Source organism: Xenopus laevis, chromosome 3L (assembly GCF_017654675.1).
Source record: "Xenopus laevis strain J_2021 chromosome 3L, Xenopus_laevis_v10.1, whole genome shotgun sequence".
Classification (NCBI taxonomy): Eukaryota; Metazoa; Chordata; class Amphibia; order Anura; family Pipidae; genus Xenopus; species Xenopus laevis.
The window spans coordinates 27,857,333-27,879,980 of NC_054375.1; the positions used below are offsets into that span (position 1 = coordinate 27,857,333).

At 39.4% G+C, this 22,648-nt stretch overlaps 1 protein-coding gene across 1 annotated transcript in view; it reads right to left on the reverse strand.

Moving 5' to 3' along the window:
- Nucleotides 1-1,860: 1,860 nt before the first annotated feature.
- ctnna1.L (catenin alpha 1 L homeolog) overlaps nucleotides 1,861-22,648 on the reverse strand; it is a 43,593-nt gene continuing 22,805 nt past the window's right edge. Inside the window, exons 10-18 of the mRNA XM_018252005.2 lie at nucleotides 17,551-17,643; nucleotides 15,839-15,995; nucleotides 13,584-13,784; nucleotides 11,151-11,302; nucleotides 9,965-10,075; nucleotides 7,350-7,531; nucleotides 6,974-7,079; nucleotides 4,703-4,837; nucleotides 1,861-2,926 (exon numbers count right to left, since the gene is read on the reverse strand). Coding sequence (XP_018107494.1) covers nucleotides 2,636-2,926; nucleotides 4,703-4,837; nucleotides 6,974-7,079; nucleotides 7,350-7,531; nucleotides 9,965-10,075; nucleotides 11,151-11,302; nucleotides 13,584-13,784; nucleotides 15,839-15,995; nucleotides 17,551-17,643 — 1,428 coding nt within the window. The 3' untranslated portion in view covers nucleotides 1,861-2,635. The remainder of the gene's footprint in view (nucleotides 2,927-4,702; nucleotides 4,838-6,973; nucleotides 7,080-7,349; nucleotides 7,532-9,964; nucleotides 10,076-11,150; nucleotides 11,303-13,583; nucleotides 13,785-15,838; nucleotides 15,996-17,550; nucleotides 17,644-22,648) is intronic.

Here is a 22,648-nt window from a genome sequence, read left to right on the forward strand (position 1 = left end):
TACTACTTTATCCGTACGTTACAGCTGAAAGATATGGTCATACAACTGCAGGACAACCATTGCAGCTAACTTTTAAAAGAAAAAAAAAACCGACACGGCACCTTGATATTTGTTTCTATTTTATTGACTTTATAGAATTAACAATTTCCTTTACTTCAGAAAATCATACAATTATAAAATGTTAAAAAAAAACTAAGGACGCTTTAGAAATCAGAAAAAAAAAAAAAAGAAGGTTTTTCAATATGAAAACAAAGTTCCTCCCATGAAATGCCCCTAAAGAAAATACAATTTTAAAAAGGGCAAAAACATTTGTTTCAGTCTGTCTATATCTTGGATAAGGGCTTTAGCACACGGGCAGATTCGGGGGAAATCGAAGTGCTACGAGTGCATTGCCGCAGGCGATTTTTCATTTTAGCAGGCGGAAGGCAGGGGGGAAGGCAGTTCCGTCCATGTGCTAAAGCCCTTAAGGATGTATATGGCGGGGTAATATGCCTCACAGTTAAATATAGGAACAATCAAATTTGCAGATAAGGTCACCGAGAAAAAGCCAGAGGCAGTGAAAGCATTGACCCAATGTGCAAATTTGATTGCAAGTTAACACCTGTGGTGTGGGATTACACTGGGATGGAGAGTCTGCTATTATCCAGTTACCTTCACCAATTCAGTCAAAATAGGAACCGTACAGGAAAGACAGTAAATCTGAGAATACAGTCTTTGGATCCCATGATTTTCGCAGTCTGTGCTTACAATAGGCTGTTTTTACATATTTTTCATTTTGTGTTATATCCACATACACACACAATATACTCAAAACTAGATTATTTTAAAAAATATACTTTTACAACTTTCCAGCACAGATTTTGGACAGTTAGGTAACATGCCAGCTATATTGGTAAAGGGGATAAGGTATGAGTATGCAGTGATCCTCAACAATAGCGGATATCACTGTGTAAAACTGATAATATGCTTCAAGGTCCACTTGTTTTGTGATATGGTGACATAAGTGCAGTGCCGAATCAACTGATGGTTTGGCACCAGGGCCAATGATCAGATCATAAGAGGCCAACGCAGGCCTATCAGGAGAGGACCAAATAAAAAAAGCACCAAATCAGTCCTCATTCAGTGCTGGAGAAAGCCCCATGCACTGGCAGATTAATTTGCCTATGTATAGCAAGCTTTAGAGTGCCACAGGATTACTACTGCTAGCACTGTGTATGGTGGAAGGGCACAAAGTTATTGCAGCTAGGCATGTGTTTGTTTGGAAAGCTGATGATTGATTGCAAACAATACAGGTTTTGTGTTATAGATAGGAAGTAATAAAGTGCCCTGTGAACAGACAAGCCAACTCTTCAAACCACACAAAGGACTAGTCTTAAAGTGCTGGCCATAAAAGTGGATAGTCACAATACCTTTGGCTCCTTTTCCCTTGCTCATCACCCGAGGCCCTTAACAATAGTTCATCGCAGACCAACGATTACCGATTGTATGAGCTGTCAAAAATGACCCCTGATCTGACTTACATGCCCAGACTAAACCCCATGTTAATCGGGACATACATGCCAAAGATTTGCTCACTTGGTAACTACAACTTTTTAAGTGACAAAACAGTTTACCCAACATCATCAGGATTTCTAAAGTGGTCTGCCCATCTTTATTCTAGCAACATAACAAAAGTTTATTAAGAAATGCATAAAAAAAACCCATGAAGCCTTTCCATTAGTACTTGAAGGCAGGAGTTTTACGCAAAGTGAATACTTCATAGTAATTTAGAAAACAAGAAAATTGCTAATCAAGCAAAAAAAACAAAAAAAAAAAAAAGTTAGTTTTTTATGTTGCAGATTACTTTAAGCAGTCAATAGCTAGTTTTCAAACAATATAGTGTTTAATGTTAATAAAACTGCAAATGAAAAGGAGAATAGTCATTTAGCCAATTAATAACAATTCTAAATTTAAGCTAAATACAAAAAAAAGCCACATTGTCCACAAATAGACTTAAAAGCAGCAGTATACACCTTGGCTAAAAAGGAATACAACAGAACTTGTGCTGAAAATGCATTCTGCCTCTTTTAATATTTTTGGAAATTGTATATTTCTATTGAACTTCCTCTCCATAAAACACGGCAGTTTGTTTCAAGCTCCCTCCTTTCCTTTAGATACAGCTTATTATCAGAGGGCTTCTCGGAACACTGGTAATTAGTGTCTCTTTCACTCACCAGAAACCAGTAGAACTGGTTTAATTTTCTTTCTTAGTGCCAGAAATAGCAAAAACCATCGCTATTTCTTGGCTAAATCAATAAGTATTTTCAGCACAAGCTATTCACTGAACTCATGTTGAAAATTAGTGTTTATTGCCACTTTAATAGTCTGGTCCCTGGATTAACGGGACCACAGTGAACTATTATGTAGAATGCCTTTATCCACAAGGTTTCTGTATAACTTGTGACTTCATTCAGCATCGCTTGCCATTAATTTATACCCTCAAAGTGGTTGTAATATCAAAAAAACAGAAAGTATTATCTGTACAGTCTAAAAAAAAGCTTTTCCAACCATTCTACTATAAAAAAGTGTGCCACAAAAAGTTGTTAGTATATTCTAAACTGTATGAAAAGTCTAACAACTGAATCTATAAATGGATTTAAATGCTTTCCATTGCTTTAAATTCACTCAGAGCCTGCACTGGGTTGACATGTTTCTTCTGAGAAGCCCGCTTTATCTTGTTGGTTTGCGTCTCATCCTGCTTCTCTCTCTTTACTAGTGGTTTCTTTTCCGGAGCCTTCATTTTCCACGACACTGCAGGCAGATTCAGAGATGCCATTCCTTGTGACTTCTGGTATTTTGTAGACGCTACATAGGAAGCCTTAACGGTCTGAACAACGGCATTCATCAGATTTTTCGCAGCTTGTATCAGGGACATGGCGCTGTCAACCTAAGAAATTTGATAAATGTAATCAAGTTAATATATGTATTGACACAATTATAATCCTTATAACTATCCATGAGCCGTATGTAAGATACTGCAGTCAACAAGTCGCCAGACAAGGGGTTACAGCTGTTTCGGACAACTACCTGGTATACTGAACATGTAAAGATTTGCTAAAGACAATAGAGATTGAACTCAGGCCTGGTTGACAAATATTAATAACAGAAATAACCATTTAAGGTTTGTTTTTTTTTCTTGCATGCATTTTTTGATGGATCCTAATTTAATGGATTTGCACCAGGGCAGTAACCCATGACAACCAATTAAATTTTTGCTTTAATTGTTCAGCCTGCAACTGGGAACTCCGTGACTGGTTACTATGGGTTACTGTATACAAAGCGTAAATGTTGGTATAGGGCACACTGGTAACTCACGTATTGATCAGACCAAAGTTTGTAGATAAAAAAATGAATACTTTATATAATCTTTCGCCTGATGCGTTTCGTGTCACTAGAACACTTAATCATAGACTATGGGTTACCTCCTATGTGCAAATTAGCAGTCTTTATAAATGAGCCCCACTGTGTCAGCAATCCTAACCATAGGGTCTTGGTTTGGAGAAATGTATTATTATAGACTTGTAACTAACAACCTGTTAAAAAATGTTTGTGCACAGAATGAATTTCTAATAAAGGAGACCAAGCACTGCCCTCCCTTTAGTACAGGTATGGGATCCATTATCCAGAATGCTCTGAATTACAGAAAGGCAATGTAAAATTAAAACAGTACATTGTACTTGATCCCAACTAAGATATAATTAATCCTTATTGGAAGCAAAACCAGCCTATTGGGTTTATTTAATGCTTACATGATTTTCTAGTAGTGTTTAGCTATGAAGATCCAAATTATGGAAAGATCTGTTATCCAGAAAACCCCAGGTCCTGAGGATTCTGGATAACAAGTCCCATACTTGTACTATGTTTAAAGAAAATTTGGTCTGGTCACATCAGTTATATTTACTATAGCTATAGCTATATATATCTGTGGGTTCTGGCAAAAGATGCTGCTGTAAATTGCCATAGACGGTCACTATATATTGGGCTGGTGGGGACTGTTTGGTCTGCTGTGTGGCCTGTTAGGGCCTCTGTGTACCTGAAATGCCAGGGCCTATTTTAAATCTCAGTCCAGACCTGCTACCCAGAATGTTGCCGAAGGAAAAATTCAGTACCTGGCTCTAACCTACTGGCCACAGATCAGTTGGGCAAAAGTAAAATCCTTACTATAGAAATATTTCAGTATCTTTACAATGCATTAGGGCTTGCATTGGATTGTTCTGCATCACTAGGGTTGCCACCTTTTCTGGAAAAAAAAACCTGCCTTCCTATATATTTATCTGTTTTTTCTATTAATAACATTAGGATCAACCATAATTTTTCCAGCCAGGCCTGTAAAATACCGGCCAGGTGGCAACCCTATGCATCATAGAGAAACAAAAATACCAATCAGTACAAACTTTCCCTAAGAACTTTCTGATCTCATTGGCAAATAAAGTTGATGAATACATTTGTAATCTTTAATAAACGTCAGAATCATCAAATGATATTTTACAAACATTTTAAATGTTTAGTTTTCTATGCATATTTTTCTTCCAAATTGCCATCATTTACAGCCATATTATATTTGAAACCACACAATGATGATTGCGAAATCATCCCACAAACAATTCTTTTTAAAGCAATTTTTACATTTGTATGAATGAATGCTAAGACACAGTGTACTTACCCCAGAAACAACAAGCTCGCCGCCAAGATGCTGCACTTCTGCCTTTACTTTACTACATATATTTAACTGATGGCAGTACAAGGCAATTCTCTGAAGATATGCCAAAAGATCTTGCTTGCAGGTAGAATCAGGGCACTGAAAGAATATATTAGATAAAGTCAGAGGAAAAAAATAAAGCTATTCTGAATAATAGGGTTGTTGTTTTTGTCTGGTAGGGTTCAATTGGTATAGGACATAAGCCCCACGTTACCACATTTAACAGCTCTTAAAGGAGTGGTTTACCTTTAAGGTAACTTAGTGTGTAACAGAATGGTCAATTTCAAGCAACTTTTCAATTGGTCTTCATTAACTATTTGTAATAGTTTTTAAATTATTTGCCTCCATCTGACTCTCAATCTTTCAAATGGGGGTCACTGACCCATCTAAAAACAAATGCTCTGTAATGCTACTTTTTATTACTGGTCTTTCTATTCAGGCCCTCTCCTATTCATATTCCGGACTCTTATTCAAATCAATATATGGTCGCTAAGGTATTTGGGACCCTAGCATCCAGATGGCTGAAATTGCAAACTGGAGAGCTGCTGAATAAAACGGTAAATAACAAAAAACACAAATAACAAAAAATCAAAACCAATTGCAGTTTGTCTCAGAATATCCCTCTCTACATCATATTAAAACTCAAAGGTGAACAACCCCTTTAAAGGGGATATAAAGGTAAACAAAATCCCATTTTTACTTTCTTTAATAAAAAAAGAAATCTTCAATATACTTTCATTAAAAAATGTGTACGGTTTTTATAATAAACTGTATGCAGTAAAATTCGCCCCTGCACATAAGAAACTTCAAACGGTCCCTAACTTCTCTGCAGGGCAGTGCTTGAATTGGAGTGAAAAAAGTGGAGGGATGCTCTGTGTAGTGAGCGTAGCATGTTGTGCTAAAAAAGCCCCCCCCCCCCCACAACCATAAGCCACACCGATTGTTATAAAAAACCTCGCACACCTATGCTTTCTGGTTTCACCCACTTTAAAGCAACGCGATTTGGCTATTTTCTTTTTGGTATTTCCATCTAATACACAGTTTGATGTCCAGTATGCATAGATTTACGAATGTGACCTATAGGGACCTCAAAATGAAAATTGTGCATATGACTTTTCTTGGCTGCCAATTCAGCTTCTGCAAACACAGCACCTCGCCTATGTATTGTGTGTCATAACATAGCACAACCCCATCATATTCTATATTACCCAAGATTATTTCATATATATCATTCTCTCACTATTCCTTAATCTGCTGCTGTTTAATACCTTCATTTTCTCTTTTTGTCTCCCCTATTTTCTTCTCTCCTTTTCTCTATAATCCTCTCTGATGCCTCCACCTTCTTTGTCTAACATTTCTCTATCTTTTCTACTTCTCTTCCACCAATCTTTTCTCTCCCTTTATCCTCAATATATTTAAATTTAATATATTTTACATCTGCATTTTATTTGCATGCAGAAGTGGAGAGGAGCAAAAGAAAGTTCCCGAATTCAAAACTCTTGCATCCCCAATGAGGGGAAGTGAAGGGATGGCATCCCTCCCCAATTCCAGCACTGCTGCAGGGAAATGATCATACTTTCAAACCTTACTTCCCAGAACTCAAGCAGCTTTGCTTGTTTCCCTGTAAAGCAGCCGGCGACGGTGTAGAGGTTTGTATCCACAGACCCAATGCAGTCTGTATATTATGATTATTAATCAGTCTTGCTGTATTGGCTTCTATGGCAGATATTATTTGACTTGTGCGGTTTCGATAATTTATGATGATCCCTAAGCTTAGCTTCCGAACAAATGCCCAGACCACACTGAGCATGTGTGTGGTCTTGGTCTTACAAAGATATTTAACATAGTTATAAGATGGTGATCCCCCTGCGGCCAAATTTGAAAGCATAAATCATTTGTTTAATTAGGCTTTTGGTGCAGTAAGTTCATGTTTATGTTTAGTATACAAACTACAGCATTCCTATCATTATTCTATTTTAGACTTTAGTTCCCCTTTAAGTCATTTATTGCCCTCTAACAAATTGAATGTGTATTGTGGCAGTGAGCACAAACCATTTGGTTTTTTGGTGTGCTACCACTATTAATGTGGTCTTAAAAGTTCTTGTGAGAACATGTAGTTTTATGTAGTTTCCATTATCAGCTTCCACCACATAAGCTACAAAAATTCCCGCTCACAGAACCACAGCAGTTAAACAGCACTGCTCAAGATAAAGGACTTGAAAACACTCTACTTACGTAATCTGCAATCGTACGTCCTAACTTATCCATTCGTGATCCTGCCTCTGCGATTTTCTTAGCGGCACTAATTACATCTGAGGTGTTTTTCAGTGGCCCCTTCCCTCTGTGAAAAACAATATATTGCCAGAGCATAAATACAATTTATGCCACAGTTTCTTGTTTTTAAAGCAATGATATAGGATGAATTAGTTCACCAGTTATGGTTTGGATCAAAAACTTTGATAGAAAGAGAAGATATGCAAATATAATTAGCTTTAGAGGTTCAGAAATTCAAACACACAAGACCTGGAAGAGACTTCTGATGAGAAATTATTCCACTGGGAAAAAGTGTTCTATCATTCCATCATTTTGTACTTCTTACGGCTTTACTCACCTAGTAAAGTCAGTCATTTCCATCATTATCATACACATCTGTTTAGCCAAAACAATGATATCGTTTCCACTGTCATCCCATTTCGACACCTCAGCATCCAGTTTACTCTTTTCTTCCTGGAAACTAGCCACTTGTTCTGCAATTTTTGCCTTTTGTTCCTGAGGAAGCCGAGCCATGATTGCCTAAAAGGAGATGGGAAAGAATGAAACATGTTTCTAGCCAGCCAAAATGTGTGTATGATCACAATTAGGGATGCATTGAATACACTATTTTGGATTCGGCCAAACTCCCGAAATCCTTTGCAAAAGATTCGGCCGAATACCGAACCTGAATTTGCATATGCAAATTAGGGATGGGAAGGAGAGAAATATTTTTTACTTCCTTGTTTTGTGATAAAAAGTCACACGATTTCCCTCCCTGCCCCTAATTTGCATATGCAAACTAGGATTCGGTTCGGCAGGGAAGAAGAATTCGTCCGAATCCTGCAGAAAAATCCCGAACCGAATCCTGGATTCAGTGCATCCCTAATCATAATTCATAGTAATACCTGTGAACAGTTTTAATTTCCCTCCATTCCTTAAAGGGGTGGTTAACTTGAGTAGGTTATAGAATGGCCAATTCTAAGCAACTTTTCAATTGGTCTTCATTATTTTTTCTTTATATAGTTTTCAAATTATTTGCCTTCTCATTCAGACTCTTTCAGACTCTTTCAGGCTTTCAAATGGGGTCATTGACTCCATTTAAAAACAAGTATTCTGTAAGGCTACAAATGCATTGTTATTGCTACTTTGTATTACTCGTCTTTCTATTCAGGCCCTCTCCTATTCATATTGCAGTCTCTTATTCAAATCAATGCATGGTTGCTAGGGTAAATTAGACCCTAGCGACCACATTGCAGAAATTGCAAACTGGAGAGCTGCCGAATAAAAAGCTAAATAACTGGAAATCCAATTGCAAATGGTCTCTGAATATCACTCTCTGTCTGTGTCAAAATCAGACAGGTGGCAATCCTACTTGAGGGTGCCTAACTATTGGCACTCCCAAGCATAAAAGCACTTTACTTCTCCTTTAAGTACAAAAAGGCCATAAAAAAGCATGCAAAAAGCTTAAAATCTTGAGGTTGTCATTGTAAGTATGCTCTCTTTTAGCTGATGCTAAACTGTGCAAATCTGTACATGTCATGCAGATAGATTTCACTACATTAAAGACCTGGACAGCAAATTGGACAATGAGGTTCAATGCTTGTATATTTACCAGTGCATAACCTTGCATTTGTCAACATGTACTAACATTATACACCCAATTGTAGTGTGTTGGAGGCCATCATAATTGAAAAAGATTTTAGGGTTCTGTTGATAAACTGAAAAAACAGGGTGTAGGTTGCACGTCATACTCTGTTTGGCCCCAGTGCTTAAAGGGGTGGTTCACCTTTGAGATAACTTTTATGATGTAGTGAGTGATATTCTAAGACAATTTGCAAATTGTTTTCATTTTTCATGATTTAAGGTTTGAGTTATTTAGCTTTTTATCCAGCAACTCTTCAATTTGCATTTTAAGCAATCAGGTAGCTAGGGTCCAATTACCCTAGCAACCATGCATTGATTTGAATAAGAGACTGGAACATGAATAGGAGTCAGGGCCGGAACTAGGGGTAGGCAGAAGAGGCAGCTGCCTAGAGCGCAACAATTGGGGGGCTGCCTCTTCTGCCTACTCCTAGACCAGACTCACCTGCTCACCAGAAAACTTGCACTGGAGAACGCACGCAACGTCGCCTCGCATACATTTCACGCGCATGTGCATTAAGTGTGTTGTGACTTCAGTTCGCATGTGACGGGGGAAGTTGGGGCAAGCTGGCTGGCTGGGTCACCTAGGGCGCCCAGCTTGCTTGGCCTGTCTCTGATAGAAGTGGGCCTCAGTAGAAAGATGAGTAATAAAAATTAGCTATAACAATACATTTGTAGCCTTAGAGAGCCAATGCTTTTTAGAAGGGGTCAGCGACGCCAATTTGAAAATTGTAAAATGTCAGAAGAAAATATTTAAAAAACTATAAAAAATAATGAAAACCAATTGATACTAAAATATACCTGAACCACCCCTTTGAGAAGAGTATTAATATGCATGAGAGAGTGCAGATATGTTTTACATATCTTACATACACAAACAGGTCCATCTGAAGGTACTGTACAATGAATGGATTAACTAATCATGTTATACATGCTCTCGTACCAAACGTGTTTGTTTATCATATAGCCTGCTCTAAAGCAGAGCCAGGCCAAGTTAAAAGAGTTTGCAAGGCAACCAGTCCTCGAGTGTGCCCACGTGCACAGGACTGGGTGAGCACATTGGCATGAAGTGACATGGGGGAGAGGGAGAGATTCAGCGGCAACGGATATCCTCAAGGTCCTAAACTAGGAGTAGGTGGCCAGAAGAGCATTACATTTTAAGCCTAGAATAGAACTGCCTACTTTGTCCATATTCGCAAGTCATATAGTCTGTAAATAAAATGTTACGTTAATCTATCATAAGATATATACAGTTACAAAAAAACTAAAATTTTATATGGACTTTTTAGAATACTTTCTTTTTTGTACTATTTAGTTAGAAAGGATACTTACTCTTGCACTCTGTCCAGCAATAAGCTGGTCATCCTCTGTCTGGACACTTGTTCGGCTTCTCACGTCAAAGTCTTCAGTTTCAAAATCAGAATCATCTAGTTCTTCAGGAGTCTGTTAAGAAAAGTTTACAAAATGATTTTGTTTGCAAAACGAAAGCTTGTTTATGCATTTCTGTTGATCCTAAGGATGTGCATGTTTCTGATGGAGACTTGTTTTTGGGATCTGATACTTCTTAAAAATTAAATTACCGGAGTTTGATATTTGCAGTGCAGAAAACAATTTCCCACTCATGTCTGACATTTCTAGTCACATATTTCCCACGGAATGTCTTTTTGTTTCTTTGTAATAGATATTTTACAAACTGGACAACTGCCTAAACGATCAGAGCTAGGTAGGCTTATATTAGTGTTGCAGATTTCTTTGCATTATCCCATAATGCAGCAAATTGCACCAAAGATTTCCAATTAGCTGCAGCAAGTCTACCTTCCATTGGTCAAGCGCAGTGATCCCCAACCAGTAGCTCGTGAGCAACATGTTGCTCTCTAACCCCTTGGATGTTGCTCTCAGGGTCCTCAAAGCAGGTGATTATTTTTGAATTCCAAGTTTGAAAGCAAGTTTTAATTGCATAAAAACTAAGTATAGTGCCAAGTAGAGCCTCTTGTAGGCTGCCAGTCCACATAGGGGCAACCAAATAGCAAATCACAGCCCTTATTTGGCACCCCAAGGAACTTCATGCTTGTATTGCTCCCCAACTCTTTTTACATTAATATGTGGTTCACCTGTAAAAAAAAAACGTTGGGGACCCTATGTCTAGAGTATGCTTCTTAAAAGTCCATGGTCAGTTTAGTTTCTAATCTAGAGTTGAGACGGTTTTGGAGTTAAAGGAATAATAAACCTGGCCATACACGAAGCTCCCAAAAGTATATATTTGGAACTTTAAGACTTCCCAAAAGGCAGCACAGAAAGTGTGTTCGCTAAGTTTGAGGGTTTTTTCCAGTTCTTTTAGCAATCAGGTTTTTACTTTTTTATAAAAAGGTGCACAGACTTTTCAAATAAGTCAAAAATTCAAGTTGACAAGTCTGCCTCCAAGAGAATACCAATTTCCAAGCAGTAATCCTCTTATTTATCTGGTCTATGAGCATTCACTCACAAAACAGCTAATTAAAATCCAATAAATATTACATACTCTGATCATCAGCACAGCCTTTCGGATGTCCCGTACACCATCATAAACAAGTCGAGAAGCATCAATAAATTCGTTTTCATCCATGGTCTGATTTGTGTCTCCACTAAGGGCCTCAACTGCAGCTTCAACTTGTTCCGTGAAACGTGGCATAACTAGAAATAGTTACAAATATAGATTTAGCTCAAGTTAACAAAATAAATAAATCACCTTTCATCATTTTAACGCAAATTTTAAAATTTCAGTGTATTAAAGTCTTTGAAGTATTTGAAACAAGCAGTTAATGTAATAGCTATTTGGGCCACATTGTCAGCTATTATCAAATTAAGAGAATATAATAAATAGGAGTGTTTTTGTATTCTATTGTAAATGGATTTAGTGTGAATATTCTGCTTTGCACATTAAAGGTTTATCTGAAAATAAAGGTCTTCCACAAAAAGCAATTTTTTGCACAATGAAAGAAAAACAAAAACAAACTTCCAACTCATTATCAATATACATTTCAATTCCAATAGCATTAAAGGGGTTTGTAAATGTAATTGCTATGAACACTTTTTTTTCCCATGAGGTCTATCTCTGAAGTTACACCACTGCCTCTAGTCTTAGGGATAAACTCCAAAAGAGATTTAGATCAGATTTTATTTGATCTTGCCATGCAACACCACGCAACAGAACAAGACTTTGTAAGGTGCTACAAAATCTGATCCTCCCCACAGCTGTAATATAAAGTCGAATGGTGTAGTTTGTTCATGCGTTTTCATTCAACAGAAATGTATGAGGAAAATTAGTCTTTCCGACACAAACCGTTTTTATCTTGTCGGATGAAACGCAGCATGCAGTATTCCCATCCAACAGCTGTGTTGTGTCGGGTGGCGAATGTAGTTTACATATCAGATTTTTCTATCAGTCCCATTATATTTTGACCTATGCAACTACATCCAACTTGTCGATCCCACACCATCCTTACACTCCTATGGAGTTTAGCCTTTAATCGGCTGGCTTGCAACATTGCTGTGGGAGTCAGAGCTAGGAGTGCAAGAATATAATAGCAGTCACAAATGACTTCCAACCACTCCATTTTTTTAACGTATATTGGATTAGAATTAAAAATTTAAAAAAAAATTTGGGTGGAGGACTCCAGTTAATTCTGAAACAATTGTGCTATTTTAAAAACATCTAATCAGTGCAAATAAAGAAAGTCTCATATAAGTGGACTTCCCACAACATTTTCATTTACCTCTGCTCTTTAAAGATAGTCATGATTTTAAATGGTGTTATTTTCAATGTGTGACTGTGTGCCTAAAGGTGTGTGGGTAGCCATTATGCAATATCCAGTGCTTGTGGAAACAGCCAGCACTGCAAGTCCTTTCAGGCAGCTACTGCCTTATCTAGTCAGGTAGACTCAGCAGCTAGTTGTACCACACATCTTTTGCCCCATTCTACTGTTGAGTGCTAGCGAGAATTGAAAATATGCAGCAGTTGTTACGTGCAGGAGGACACAAAGAAACCATAACACCAAAAAATAAAAAGTGTTCTAAAGTCATGAAAATATCATGTAGTGTTACCATGCACTAGTAAAGCTGGTGTGTTTGCTTCAGAAACACTACTATAGTTCATATAAACAAGCTGCTGAGTAGCAATGGCGGAAATTGAAAAAAGTCTAAAATAATTGAATTTTTAATGTTACTGTTCCTTTAAAGGAGAACTAAACCCTAAAAATGAAAAAGGCTAAAATGCCCTATTTTATATACTGAACTTATCACATCAGCCTAAAATTTCAACTTTTCAATAGCAGCAATGATCAAGGACTTCAAACTTGTTACAGGGATCACCATCTTGGAAAGTGTCTGCGACACTCACATGCTCAGTGGGTTTTGAGCAGCTGTTGAGAAGCTAAGCTTAGTGGTCGTTACAAAGAAAATGAGGTTGGGCTGATGCTAGTTGCACTGGTTTCTGTGCTGTCATTTAGTAATTATCTGTATTAAGTACTATCAGACTTATAATGTGACATTTATATTGTAAGTGTACTGTATATTTTGAGTCGGTCCCTAAGCTCAGTAAGTGACAGCAGCACAGAGCATGAGCAGTGAACCAGCAGAGAAGAAGATTGGGAGCTACTGGGGCATCTTTGGAGGAGCAGATCTTACCTGCTAAAGGGCTGTGGTTGCCTTGGGCCAGTATAGAAGCCCAAAACACAATGTACAACATTTCTAGCCTACTTCGTTAGTTATGTTTTACTTCTCTTAAGAGATTGTGCAGCTGCAATTCTTACTGTGACCACTTATTTCAACCCAGCTGTAGCAGCTTTTTGCTTTTTACTTTTTGAGAACCAGTGAAATGCTCTGAAGCGCTTACATTAGAGAAACTGTAAAGGAAGAAATGGATTAAGGGGGGGAAAAAAAGTATACAAAGCATCTCTTTAAACCCTCCTTATACCTGTATTTGACAGCAACTTGGTAGCTTCTAAAACCTTTTCTGTGTAAACGCCAGGTTCATAATTATCCATTTCAGAGGTGACAACATGTATGACTCTTGCAGCACGTCCACGAATAGCTCCAGCTGTACGATCCAAACCATCAACATCTCTCTCCTGAAGAGCTATGACACATTTATTTACATCCTCCAAAATATGATTTTCTGTAAGAAAAAGATATTAACATTACTTTTCTATACCCGCTACATTTTTTTTCTGGAGCAAAAACATTTACAGGGTGGGCAACATTTTTGAAAGGTAACAACCTTATAAGTGTGTGTGTGTGACCGAATAGGAAAAGAAAATGTATTAACAGGGCTTATATTAGTTCCGGGTTGTGTTCCCTGATATGTATGAGCAAGCAACGAACAGGAACACAGGATTTAATGAAGCTCATTTTATTCTATAAATCTTGCAATCATGGGGCTGCACAATGCAGTATCTCACACCTGCATCAGTCAGTTCATGGCAGGATCTTTTTACACCAGGGAGCAGATTAGTTTAACCGAATTAAAAAAGAAAAAAAAAAGAAATGAAAGCATAGGGATTCTGTCCCACGAGAGTGATCTAAAACCACCATATGTTTAGGCAAGGTCTTGCTCCTGACTAGATATTGGGATAGGCAAATTGGAGCCAAGGTATAGAGCAGTGCTGTCCAACTTCTGTGGTAACGAGGGCCGATAATGGAAGCCAGTGCTGACCACTCCCTGTCTTTAAACAACACCCACTTTAAAAAACCACACCCATGTTACCACAAGACCATGCCCACATTAATTGTGGTAGCACACCAAATAACAAAATGGTTGGTGCTCACTTATACAGTATGTGAAAAAAGTTTGTCATATTAAGACATACCCTTAAATCCATAGGCCTCATCATCCCCTGTGGATAACACAGCACCCCACAGCACATCATTAATGGATTAATGGACCCCCCAGCACATGATTAATGAACCCCCCAGCATCTGATTAATTGATTTAATAGGACTCATACGCTATTTTGACCATCTGTGTAATTACATTTAAAACCCAGTATTATTCCAGATTTAACAATGATGCAAACAGGTCATTTTAAGTAAGTGTCCCACACTGTTTCTTCTCCAACACTAATCTGCTTGCTTTGTGACCCAAACTTTGAAGGGATTATGTCATGATTTTTATGATATACTTTTTATTTCTAAATTACATTGTTTACACTGCAAATAACTCACTCTACAACATTAAAGTTCATTCCTGAACCAGCAAGTATATTTATTTTTAGTTGTAATATTGGTGTGGTGTGTAGGCAGCCATCTCAGGTCATTTTGCCTGGTCATGTGCTTTCAGAAAGAGCCAGCACTTTTGGATGGAACTGCTTTTTATCAGGCTGTTGTTTCTCCTACTCAATGTAACTGAATGTGTCGCAGTGGGACTTGGAATTTTACTATTGAGTGCTGTTCTTTTATCTACCAGGCAGCCGTTATCTTGTGTTAGGGAGCTATCTGGTTACCTTCCCATAGTTCTGTTGTTAGGCTGCTGGGGGGAAAGGGAGAGGGGTGAAATCACTCCAAACTTGAAGTACAGCAGTAAAGAGTGACTGAAGTTTATCAGAGCACAAGTCACATGACTGGGGGCAGCTGGGAAAATGACAATATGTCTAGCACCATGTCAGATTTCAAAATTAAATATAAAAAAAAATCTGTTTGCTCTTTTGAGAAATGGATTTTAGTGCAGAATTCTGCTGGAGCAGCACTATTAAGTGATGCATTTTGAGAGCGGGAAAAAAAGAAAAAGTTTTCCCATGACAAAACTTGCATTATAAAAAGTGCTTGTGAAGGACATGGTCATATCTAAGTTTATGTATATATAGCCCCTTTTACTGAATTTATTTTATGCATATTTACATACATGCATTGTATTTACTTCCTAAAATGAATCACTACAGATTAAAATGGAAACTACCAAAATATAAATAAAAAAAAAAAAAAATAAAAAAAAAAAACAATTATGTTGACATAAAAGAATGTCAGTTTCAAATAAAGTGAAGAACTATTCAATGAGACAGGTCTGAAATACCACATTCAGGATCCCTCAGAATCATCATGTTTGTCCAAGCAAGCACATGAATCATATATAATCATCAGAATATACAACCAGAGAATCTGAATTTGTGTAAAACATTTAAAAGGTGTAGTTTCTTTATTTGCTCCACTCAAATGTGCAAAGTAAAAGAAGCTTGCCTGAAACAGCCAAGAAGTCATCAATTGATGTTATATCATCAACAGCATCTGTGAGGACTCGCACTTGTCTTTCCCATTGCTCTTTGAAAATATCCATTGTTTCCTGTGCCATTTTACTATGAGGCTTGGCTGCCAAGGCCAAAGCTGCATTTATAACCTTTTTGCAAGGTGAGAGAAAAAAAAAGGGGGGGAGAATAGGTCAAAAGTATATTTACCATATCTTTAAAAGTATATTTAATTCTATAGATCATCAGCTACTTTTTGTTTGTATCTTGTCTGCACTTACTGCTATTACTTGTAAAAACAAATGGAAATTATGTTAAATTCAGTTTACTAAATATCATCTATGGGTAACAATCCTATTGGTCAAAACAAGGTTGATGTCCTAATACTGTGTAGTACAGTCAGAGCCATATTTACTTTATAGGCAACCATAGGTCAATGCTTAGGTAAGCAGCCCTCAGCTGCCTTAAAAGAATTTCAGAGTAACATACATCTTAGCACAGCAATCCTAAAAAAAATAAACGTATAAAACTTCAAGCCTGTGTTTGTAGTTTTGCTCCTAATCAATATAAATAGTATCACAGTGCTCTACCAATATTGACCAGATATTGTCTTTTTTCAACCTAGTGTTGGACTAGCCTCCTGACTTACAGTATGGGACCTAATATCCAGGGACCTTGGGTTTTCCGGATAACGGATCTTTCCATAATTTGATCTTCATACAGACTACTCTACTATAAAATTGTGTAAACATTAAATAAACCCAATAGGCTGATTTTGCTTCCAATAAGGATTAATTATATCTTAGTTTGGATCAAGTACAAGGTACTGTTTTATTATTACAGTGAAAAAAAAAATTGGACTATTTGGTTAACATGGAGTCTATGCAAGATGGCCTTTACATAATTCGGAGCTTTCTGCATAACAGTTCCTGTACCAGGATTTTTCCTGGTGGGCCTTTGCCCTTTCTGGAGCATAGAGCATTCTCTCATCATGACCTTTTCCAAGACCTGTTTCCATTTACTCCCAAGCAGTGGGAGAGATATGAAATTTAATTTAGAACTCTGATGAGGAAAGACAGAAGCCAAAAAATGTATTGCCGCTGATAAGCAGAAGAATTCAAGGAGGCTTATTTTATCAAGTTGGCAGGGGGGTGCACAGTTGACATGGAAGACCAAGAGATTAGGGTTATAAATGTTCAGCCTACACACTGTGTCTGTATCCATTGTACTGCTCTGTGCTCTTACGCAGCTTGTACTAGAAGTAAAGCAACATACAGAAAACACAGGAGAACACAGCTACCCACATAGAAATACTCCCGAGTGTGTATTATTGAAGCGGTCACATCGATTGCTGTAATACCTCTATATCATTGTTACTATCAATTGTTTCCCATGGACCTTGGTGAACTCACATTTAGTTGGCGAATTGTTTTGAAAAACATTTCCTTTTGCCTACATTCATCGGTTACATTTGAATAATACATCTTTGACAATACCAGTGTTTGTCCTGTAAGAACTAAATGTTAATTGCTCTAGTTGGTGGGCTCTTGATATGAAGTTTTCTGGTGGGTCCTTGGTGCCCCAGTCCTACACAACCCATGTTGACTGTGCTATGGACCCCCATTAGGTCTGGCTTCAGTTGCATGCTGACGTAATGATACTTCCATCATGCAAGAAATGCAAAATTAATGTTCATAATTAAAATACCTGTGGGCAAAGGGATTCAAGGTGTCCAGCAGATATACGAACAAGTTTTACACCTTCTTCATTGTTTGATATTGAACATGCCAAATTGGCTACCTAAAACAAAGACATATAAATCTGTTAATGCCAACATTTTCTACAAGAAATCTAACTTACCAGGAGGACAAAATAAATAAATGAGAGAAGAAAAGAAAAGAGAATGAATGAAAGAAAAACGTAGGATGAATTTAAAGAATCCCCCCCATGTGTGCTGTAGCCCATTAAGTGATCAGGAAAACAAAATGGTAGTTTTATTGGTTTCTCCACTCACTTAAACTGGTTTCTCTGCCTGGGTAGAGCACAGGTAGCAGCATACAAAAAGTTCAAGCTACTGAATTATCCAGGAGGGGTGTCAAAGAAAAGGAGATTTTGTGTACTCACTGTTAAATCTTTTTCTCTTCAGTCGCTTGGGGGACACAACCTTAAGAAAAAACTGACTCCTCCTACACTGGCTATACCCACAGCAGGTGGAGTTTAGGTCAGTTTGTATCAAAGTCAACAGGAATAATATAACTAGATTAACGGAGTAACAATAACTTCAGAACTACAGTATCATGTCTGATAGAAGTGAAGGCCTCAACCAGGGAGGGAAGCCCTGTGTCCCCCAAGCGACTGAAGAGAAAGAGATTTAACGGTGAGTACACAAAATCTCCTTTTCTCCAAGTCTGCTTGAGGGACACAGGGACAGTGGGGACGTACCAAACCTGTCCCCTGACCCGGGTGGGAGATAGAGGCCTGAATTAGGTAACCACCTCAGCCTGAAGCACCTTTCTGCCAAATCGAGTGTCAAAAGCCGCAAAGGTATGAAAATGGTAAAATTTGGAAAAAGAGTGAACCGAAGTCCAGGTCGCAGCCTTGCACAGCTGTTCAGCTGATGCCTGGTGTCAGAATGCCCAGGATGTATTCATACCTCTGGTGGAGTGAGCAGTTATTCTGTCTGGCGGAGTCTGGCCTTGTGCAGTGTATGCTTTTTGAATAGACTGCTTGATCCAACAGGAAATGGTTGGCTTGGAAGCGGAGGCACCCTGGTGTGGTCCTGAGGGAAGAACCAGTAGTGCGTCTGTCTTGCAGATGTCTTTAACCTTGTGTAGGTAAAACTTAAGGGCCCTGACGGGGTCCAGAGTGTGTAGAGCTGCTTCCTTCTGATTGGCCGGAGAGGGACAGAATGTCGGAATGACTCTCTCTTAGTTTAGATGGAATTCAGAGACAACCTTTGGATAGAATGGATGGAATCGTGCGAAGAACTGCCCTGTCGTGATGGAAAACGAGAAAAGGTGCTTTGCATGAAAGTGCAATGAGTTCCGACACACGTCTTGCTGAAGCAATTGCCTGGAGAAAGGTAGTCTTCCAGGTGAGCCATTAAAGAGGTACGGGACCCGAGTGGTTCAAAAGGAGGACGTTGTAGCACGTGAGGTCCCATAGAGGGACTGGTGCCCTTAAGGGAGGAGCTACGTTAGCCACCCCCTGAATGAAAGGGGGGTGCTGCGCACATAGTGAGAGCCACGGCCTTGGAAAATCCCTTCTGTGTTAAAATTTCGGTCTCAAGAGCCACGCTGTCAAGTTGAGACGATGGATTTGGATGTTGAATGGGCCCTTGAGTGAGAAGATCTGGAAGTGGAGGCAATGTCCATGGTTGCGCCACTGAGTTGTTGAGAAGATCGGTGAACCAAGATCTCCGAGGCCACCTTGGCGCTATTAGTATGAGAGTTGTCTGCTCTCTTTGCATTTTTCTGATGGTTCTGGGAATGAGTGGCAGAGGAGGAATTGCATATGCCTGGGTCTAGAGACTGCCTGCTGAAAAAAATCTGCTACTCAATTTTGCAACCCTGGATGTAGATGGCTGACCGTAGCACTTGGTGAGCTTCGGCCCAGTGGAAGATGAGTTTTACCTCATTTAGGACCCCCCTGCTTCTTGATGTAGGCCACCGCTGTTGCATTGTCTGACTAAACCTTCACATCATGGTCTGTTAGATCCTGTTGCCAATGAATCAGGCCCAGGCAAATTGGCTGAATCTCAAGTAGGTTGAGCGGAATTTCTATTTGTCCGGTTCCCACTTTCCCTGCGCTTACTTTCTTTCAAGAACTGCACCCCAGCCAAACATGCTCGCATCTGTTGTTAGGATGCGCCAACAGGGCTCGCCATGGGGTTTTCCTCTGGTGAGGTGGTTTGTCTGTAGCCAACATAGTAATGAAGTCCTTGTTTGGCAGGACAGGCGTATCTCCTGGAGAAGAGATTTCCTTTTACAGGCAGTGATTATGTTTCACTGAAGCTACCTGAGTTGAAGTTGGGCGAATGGGACTGCTTCTATGGTCAACACCATGACTCCCAGTGCCTTCATGCAGAATCTCGTCATATGTAGATGCTTTTGAAGTAGTTTCTTTATGAGAGCTTTCAGATGGGCAACCTTTTCCTGAGGTAGAAAGAACCTCTGGGAATGCTCAGAAATGTCATGGATTGGCTGGGCGTCAGAGAGGACTTTTTCAGATTCAGGACCCAGCCGAGTTCCTGGAGTTTGTCCATGGCCACTGTTAGGGACCGGTGAGCCTCCTGAAGTTATGGCGCCTTGATTAGCAGGTCGTCCAGGTAGGGAGCGATGGAGACTCCCGCATTGCGAATCACTGCAGTGGCCCCTACCATGATCTTGGTGAAGACTCGAGGGGCTGAGGTGAGCCCGAAGGGGAGACTTGTAAACTGGTAATGGTGATTTTGGAAAGCAAATCGCAAGTATTTCTGATGCGGAGGGAAAATGGGAATATGTAGGTAGGCATCCTTTATATTGAGAGAAATAAGGAATTGATCAGGGGACATAGCCGCAATCACCGATCAGAGGGATGCCATTTTGAATTTTCGTGGTGGGATTAATCGGTTTAGTTCCTTGAGATCTAGGATGGGACGGACAGGTCCGTCCTTTTTCGGAACTACGAACAGGTTTGAGTAGTACCCTTTGTAAAAGAAGAAGGCTGGAAATGACTTCTTGAAAAGCCGCTCGTTTTCTTGGTTCTTGAGGTAGCCTGGACATGAAGAACCGGTGTGGGGGATTTGAGGATTATTCCAGGTGGTAACCTCGGGTGACTACCTTGTGAATCCAGGCATCTTGTATAAGTGTGACCCATGCTTCGGCAAACCGTCTTAGTATCCCTCCGATGGGTGTCGCGTCTGCGATTTTGTTGTCATCCTGAGGTAGTCTTGTTGCAGGCTTTGAGGTGTGCTTGCGGTTTTGCCAGGTTGGTCTAGGTTTGTTTCCAAAACGACCTCTAGCTGAGAATGATTGTCTGGGAGGAGACGACCTTGAGTTCTTGGTTTGGGGGCCACGAAAAAACTTGCCCCTACGAAATGAAGATCGTGTTTTCGGTTGAGTGAGTAAGGTACTTTTACCTCCTGTGGCTTGACTTATGATTTTATTCAAGTCAGGTCCGAATAGAAGTCGCCCCTTCAAATGGAATGGATGTCAGAGACTTCTTTGAAGACAGGTCAGCCGACCATAACTTCATCCATAAGGACCTGCGGGCAGCTACTGCGAGTGCAGATGATCTGCTGATGACTTGGGTTGCATCTAGAGCAGCTTCGCACATATAGTCGTTAGCTTCCTTGATCTGAGACGCACGTTGGGAAAGTTTGTGGCGAGGTGCCCCCGCCACAAAGAGAGAGTCGGACCAGGATTGTATGGCTAACCCATGCCATGGCCAGTACAGGACGAAGTGAGGAACCAGAGGCAGAGAAAACTGAGCGTAATAAGCTATCTAAATTTTTGTCCATGGAACCAGCCGTTGACCCTGGTTCTTGAAGCTGAAGAGTCTCTAGCACTGATCAAATCAGTGAATCGACGGATTCTGAAGAGAGCCTGTGTGGCTCCTCCTCTTATTGTGTTACTGGTTCATTGTATGGGGGTCAGGCTGGACAGATTTGCAAAGCATCTTACACCATTTACTAGGCATTTAAGGTGGCCATACACAGGCAGATAATGCTGCCGATATCGGTCGTTTAGACCAATTCTGGACATGATATCGATTGGGAAGGTTTGATTTTTCTCCCAATCGACCCTTCGGAGCCCATTGCGCTCGCCGTAATCCAATCGTTCGGCCATAGGGCCGAACATTCAGATTACCCCCAATATTGCCCTGCCGTTAGGGGGAAAAGATCTGCTTGTTTGGCGATGTTATAGTGTATGGCCACCTTTAGATGTAGTGTCCATTGTTTAATTCTATAAATTGTCTAGGCTAATTTCATATGGCAAAGTTTTCCTCACCAGCAGAGATTCAGCCCCTTAATTATCCAGGTCATTTGCACTGACCGTAATACAATCCACTACTCACTGCACAAAAGGCGGTTCTGACCCAAAATGTACCCAGAGTGAATAGTGGCAAGCTTTTTGCATTCAGGATGGAAGGGGGCTGAATGTTTTATGTGCCAACTGTAGATTGTCCGTGGCAAAATCTAAAACCAGGAATGCGTGGCAAAAACAAGGAATGTGAATCTGATTACCTGTGCAGGTAAAAATGTTGCGCTTTTTCACAAATTATGTTTTAAGGAGATATTTTAAGGGTGTTTCACCATTTAGGGATCTTTTTTTTTTATTTGCAAACCCCATTAACTAAAAAGTTAAATTCCCCCTTTTTTAGTTTTTAAATAGAAGACTTATTTTCTGTGCTATGTGGAAGTGCAGTTTCTTGGCGGGGTCATGTAACAAAGGGTCAGATTCAATTCAGTGAGAATAAGGTTTAGCACATGAAAAGTCCCGCACAAGATTCAACTTGAGTGCAATTCAATTCAGAAAAACCTCTCATAATTTATCAGGTGAAAACTCTGTTGAAGTCTATGGGGAAAGTTTTTTCTCCTCAAATTGAATCTCGTTCATTTCTCTCTGAATTGAATCTGGCCCAAAATGTGTAAAAACGGATATTGGTCTAATGCCTTATAGCAACCAATTAGCAGGAAGCATTTAATGGTCACCGCTCAAAAGCAAACATCTGCTATGGATTAATGCACCTACGAATGGTTGCTATGGATTACTACACCTAGGCATAGTTAGAGCCTTATTACATATGGCTTTTTATAAAGAAT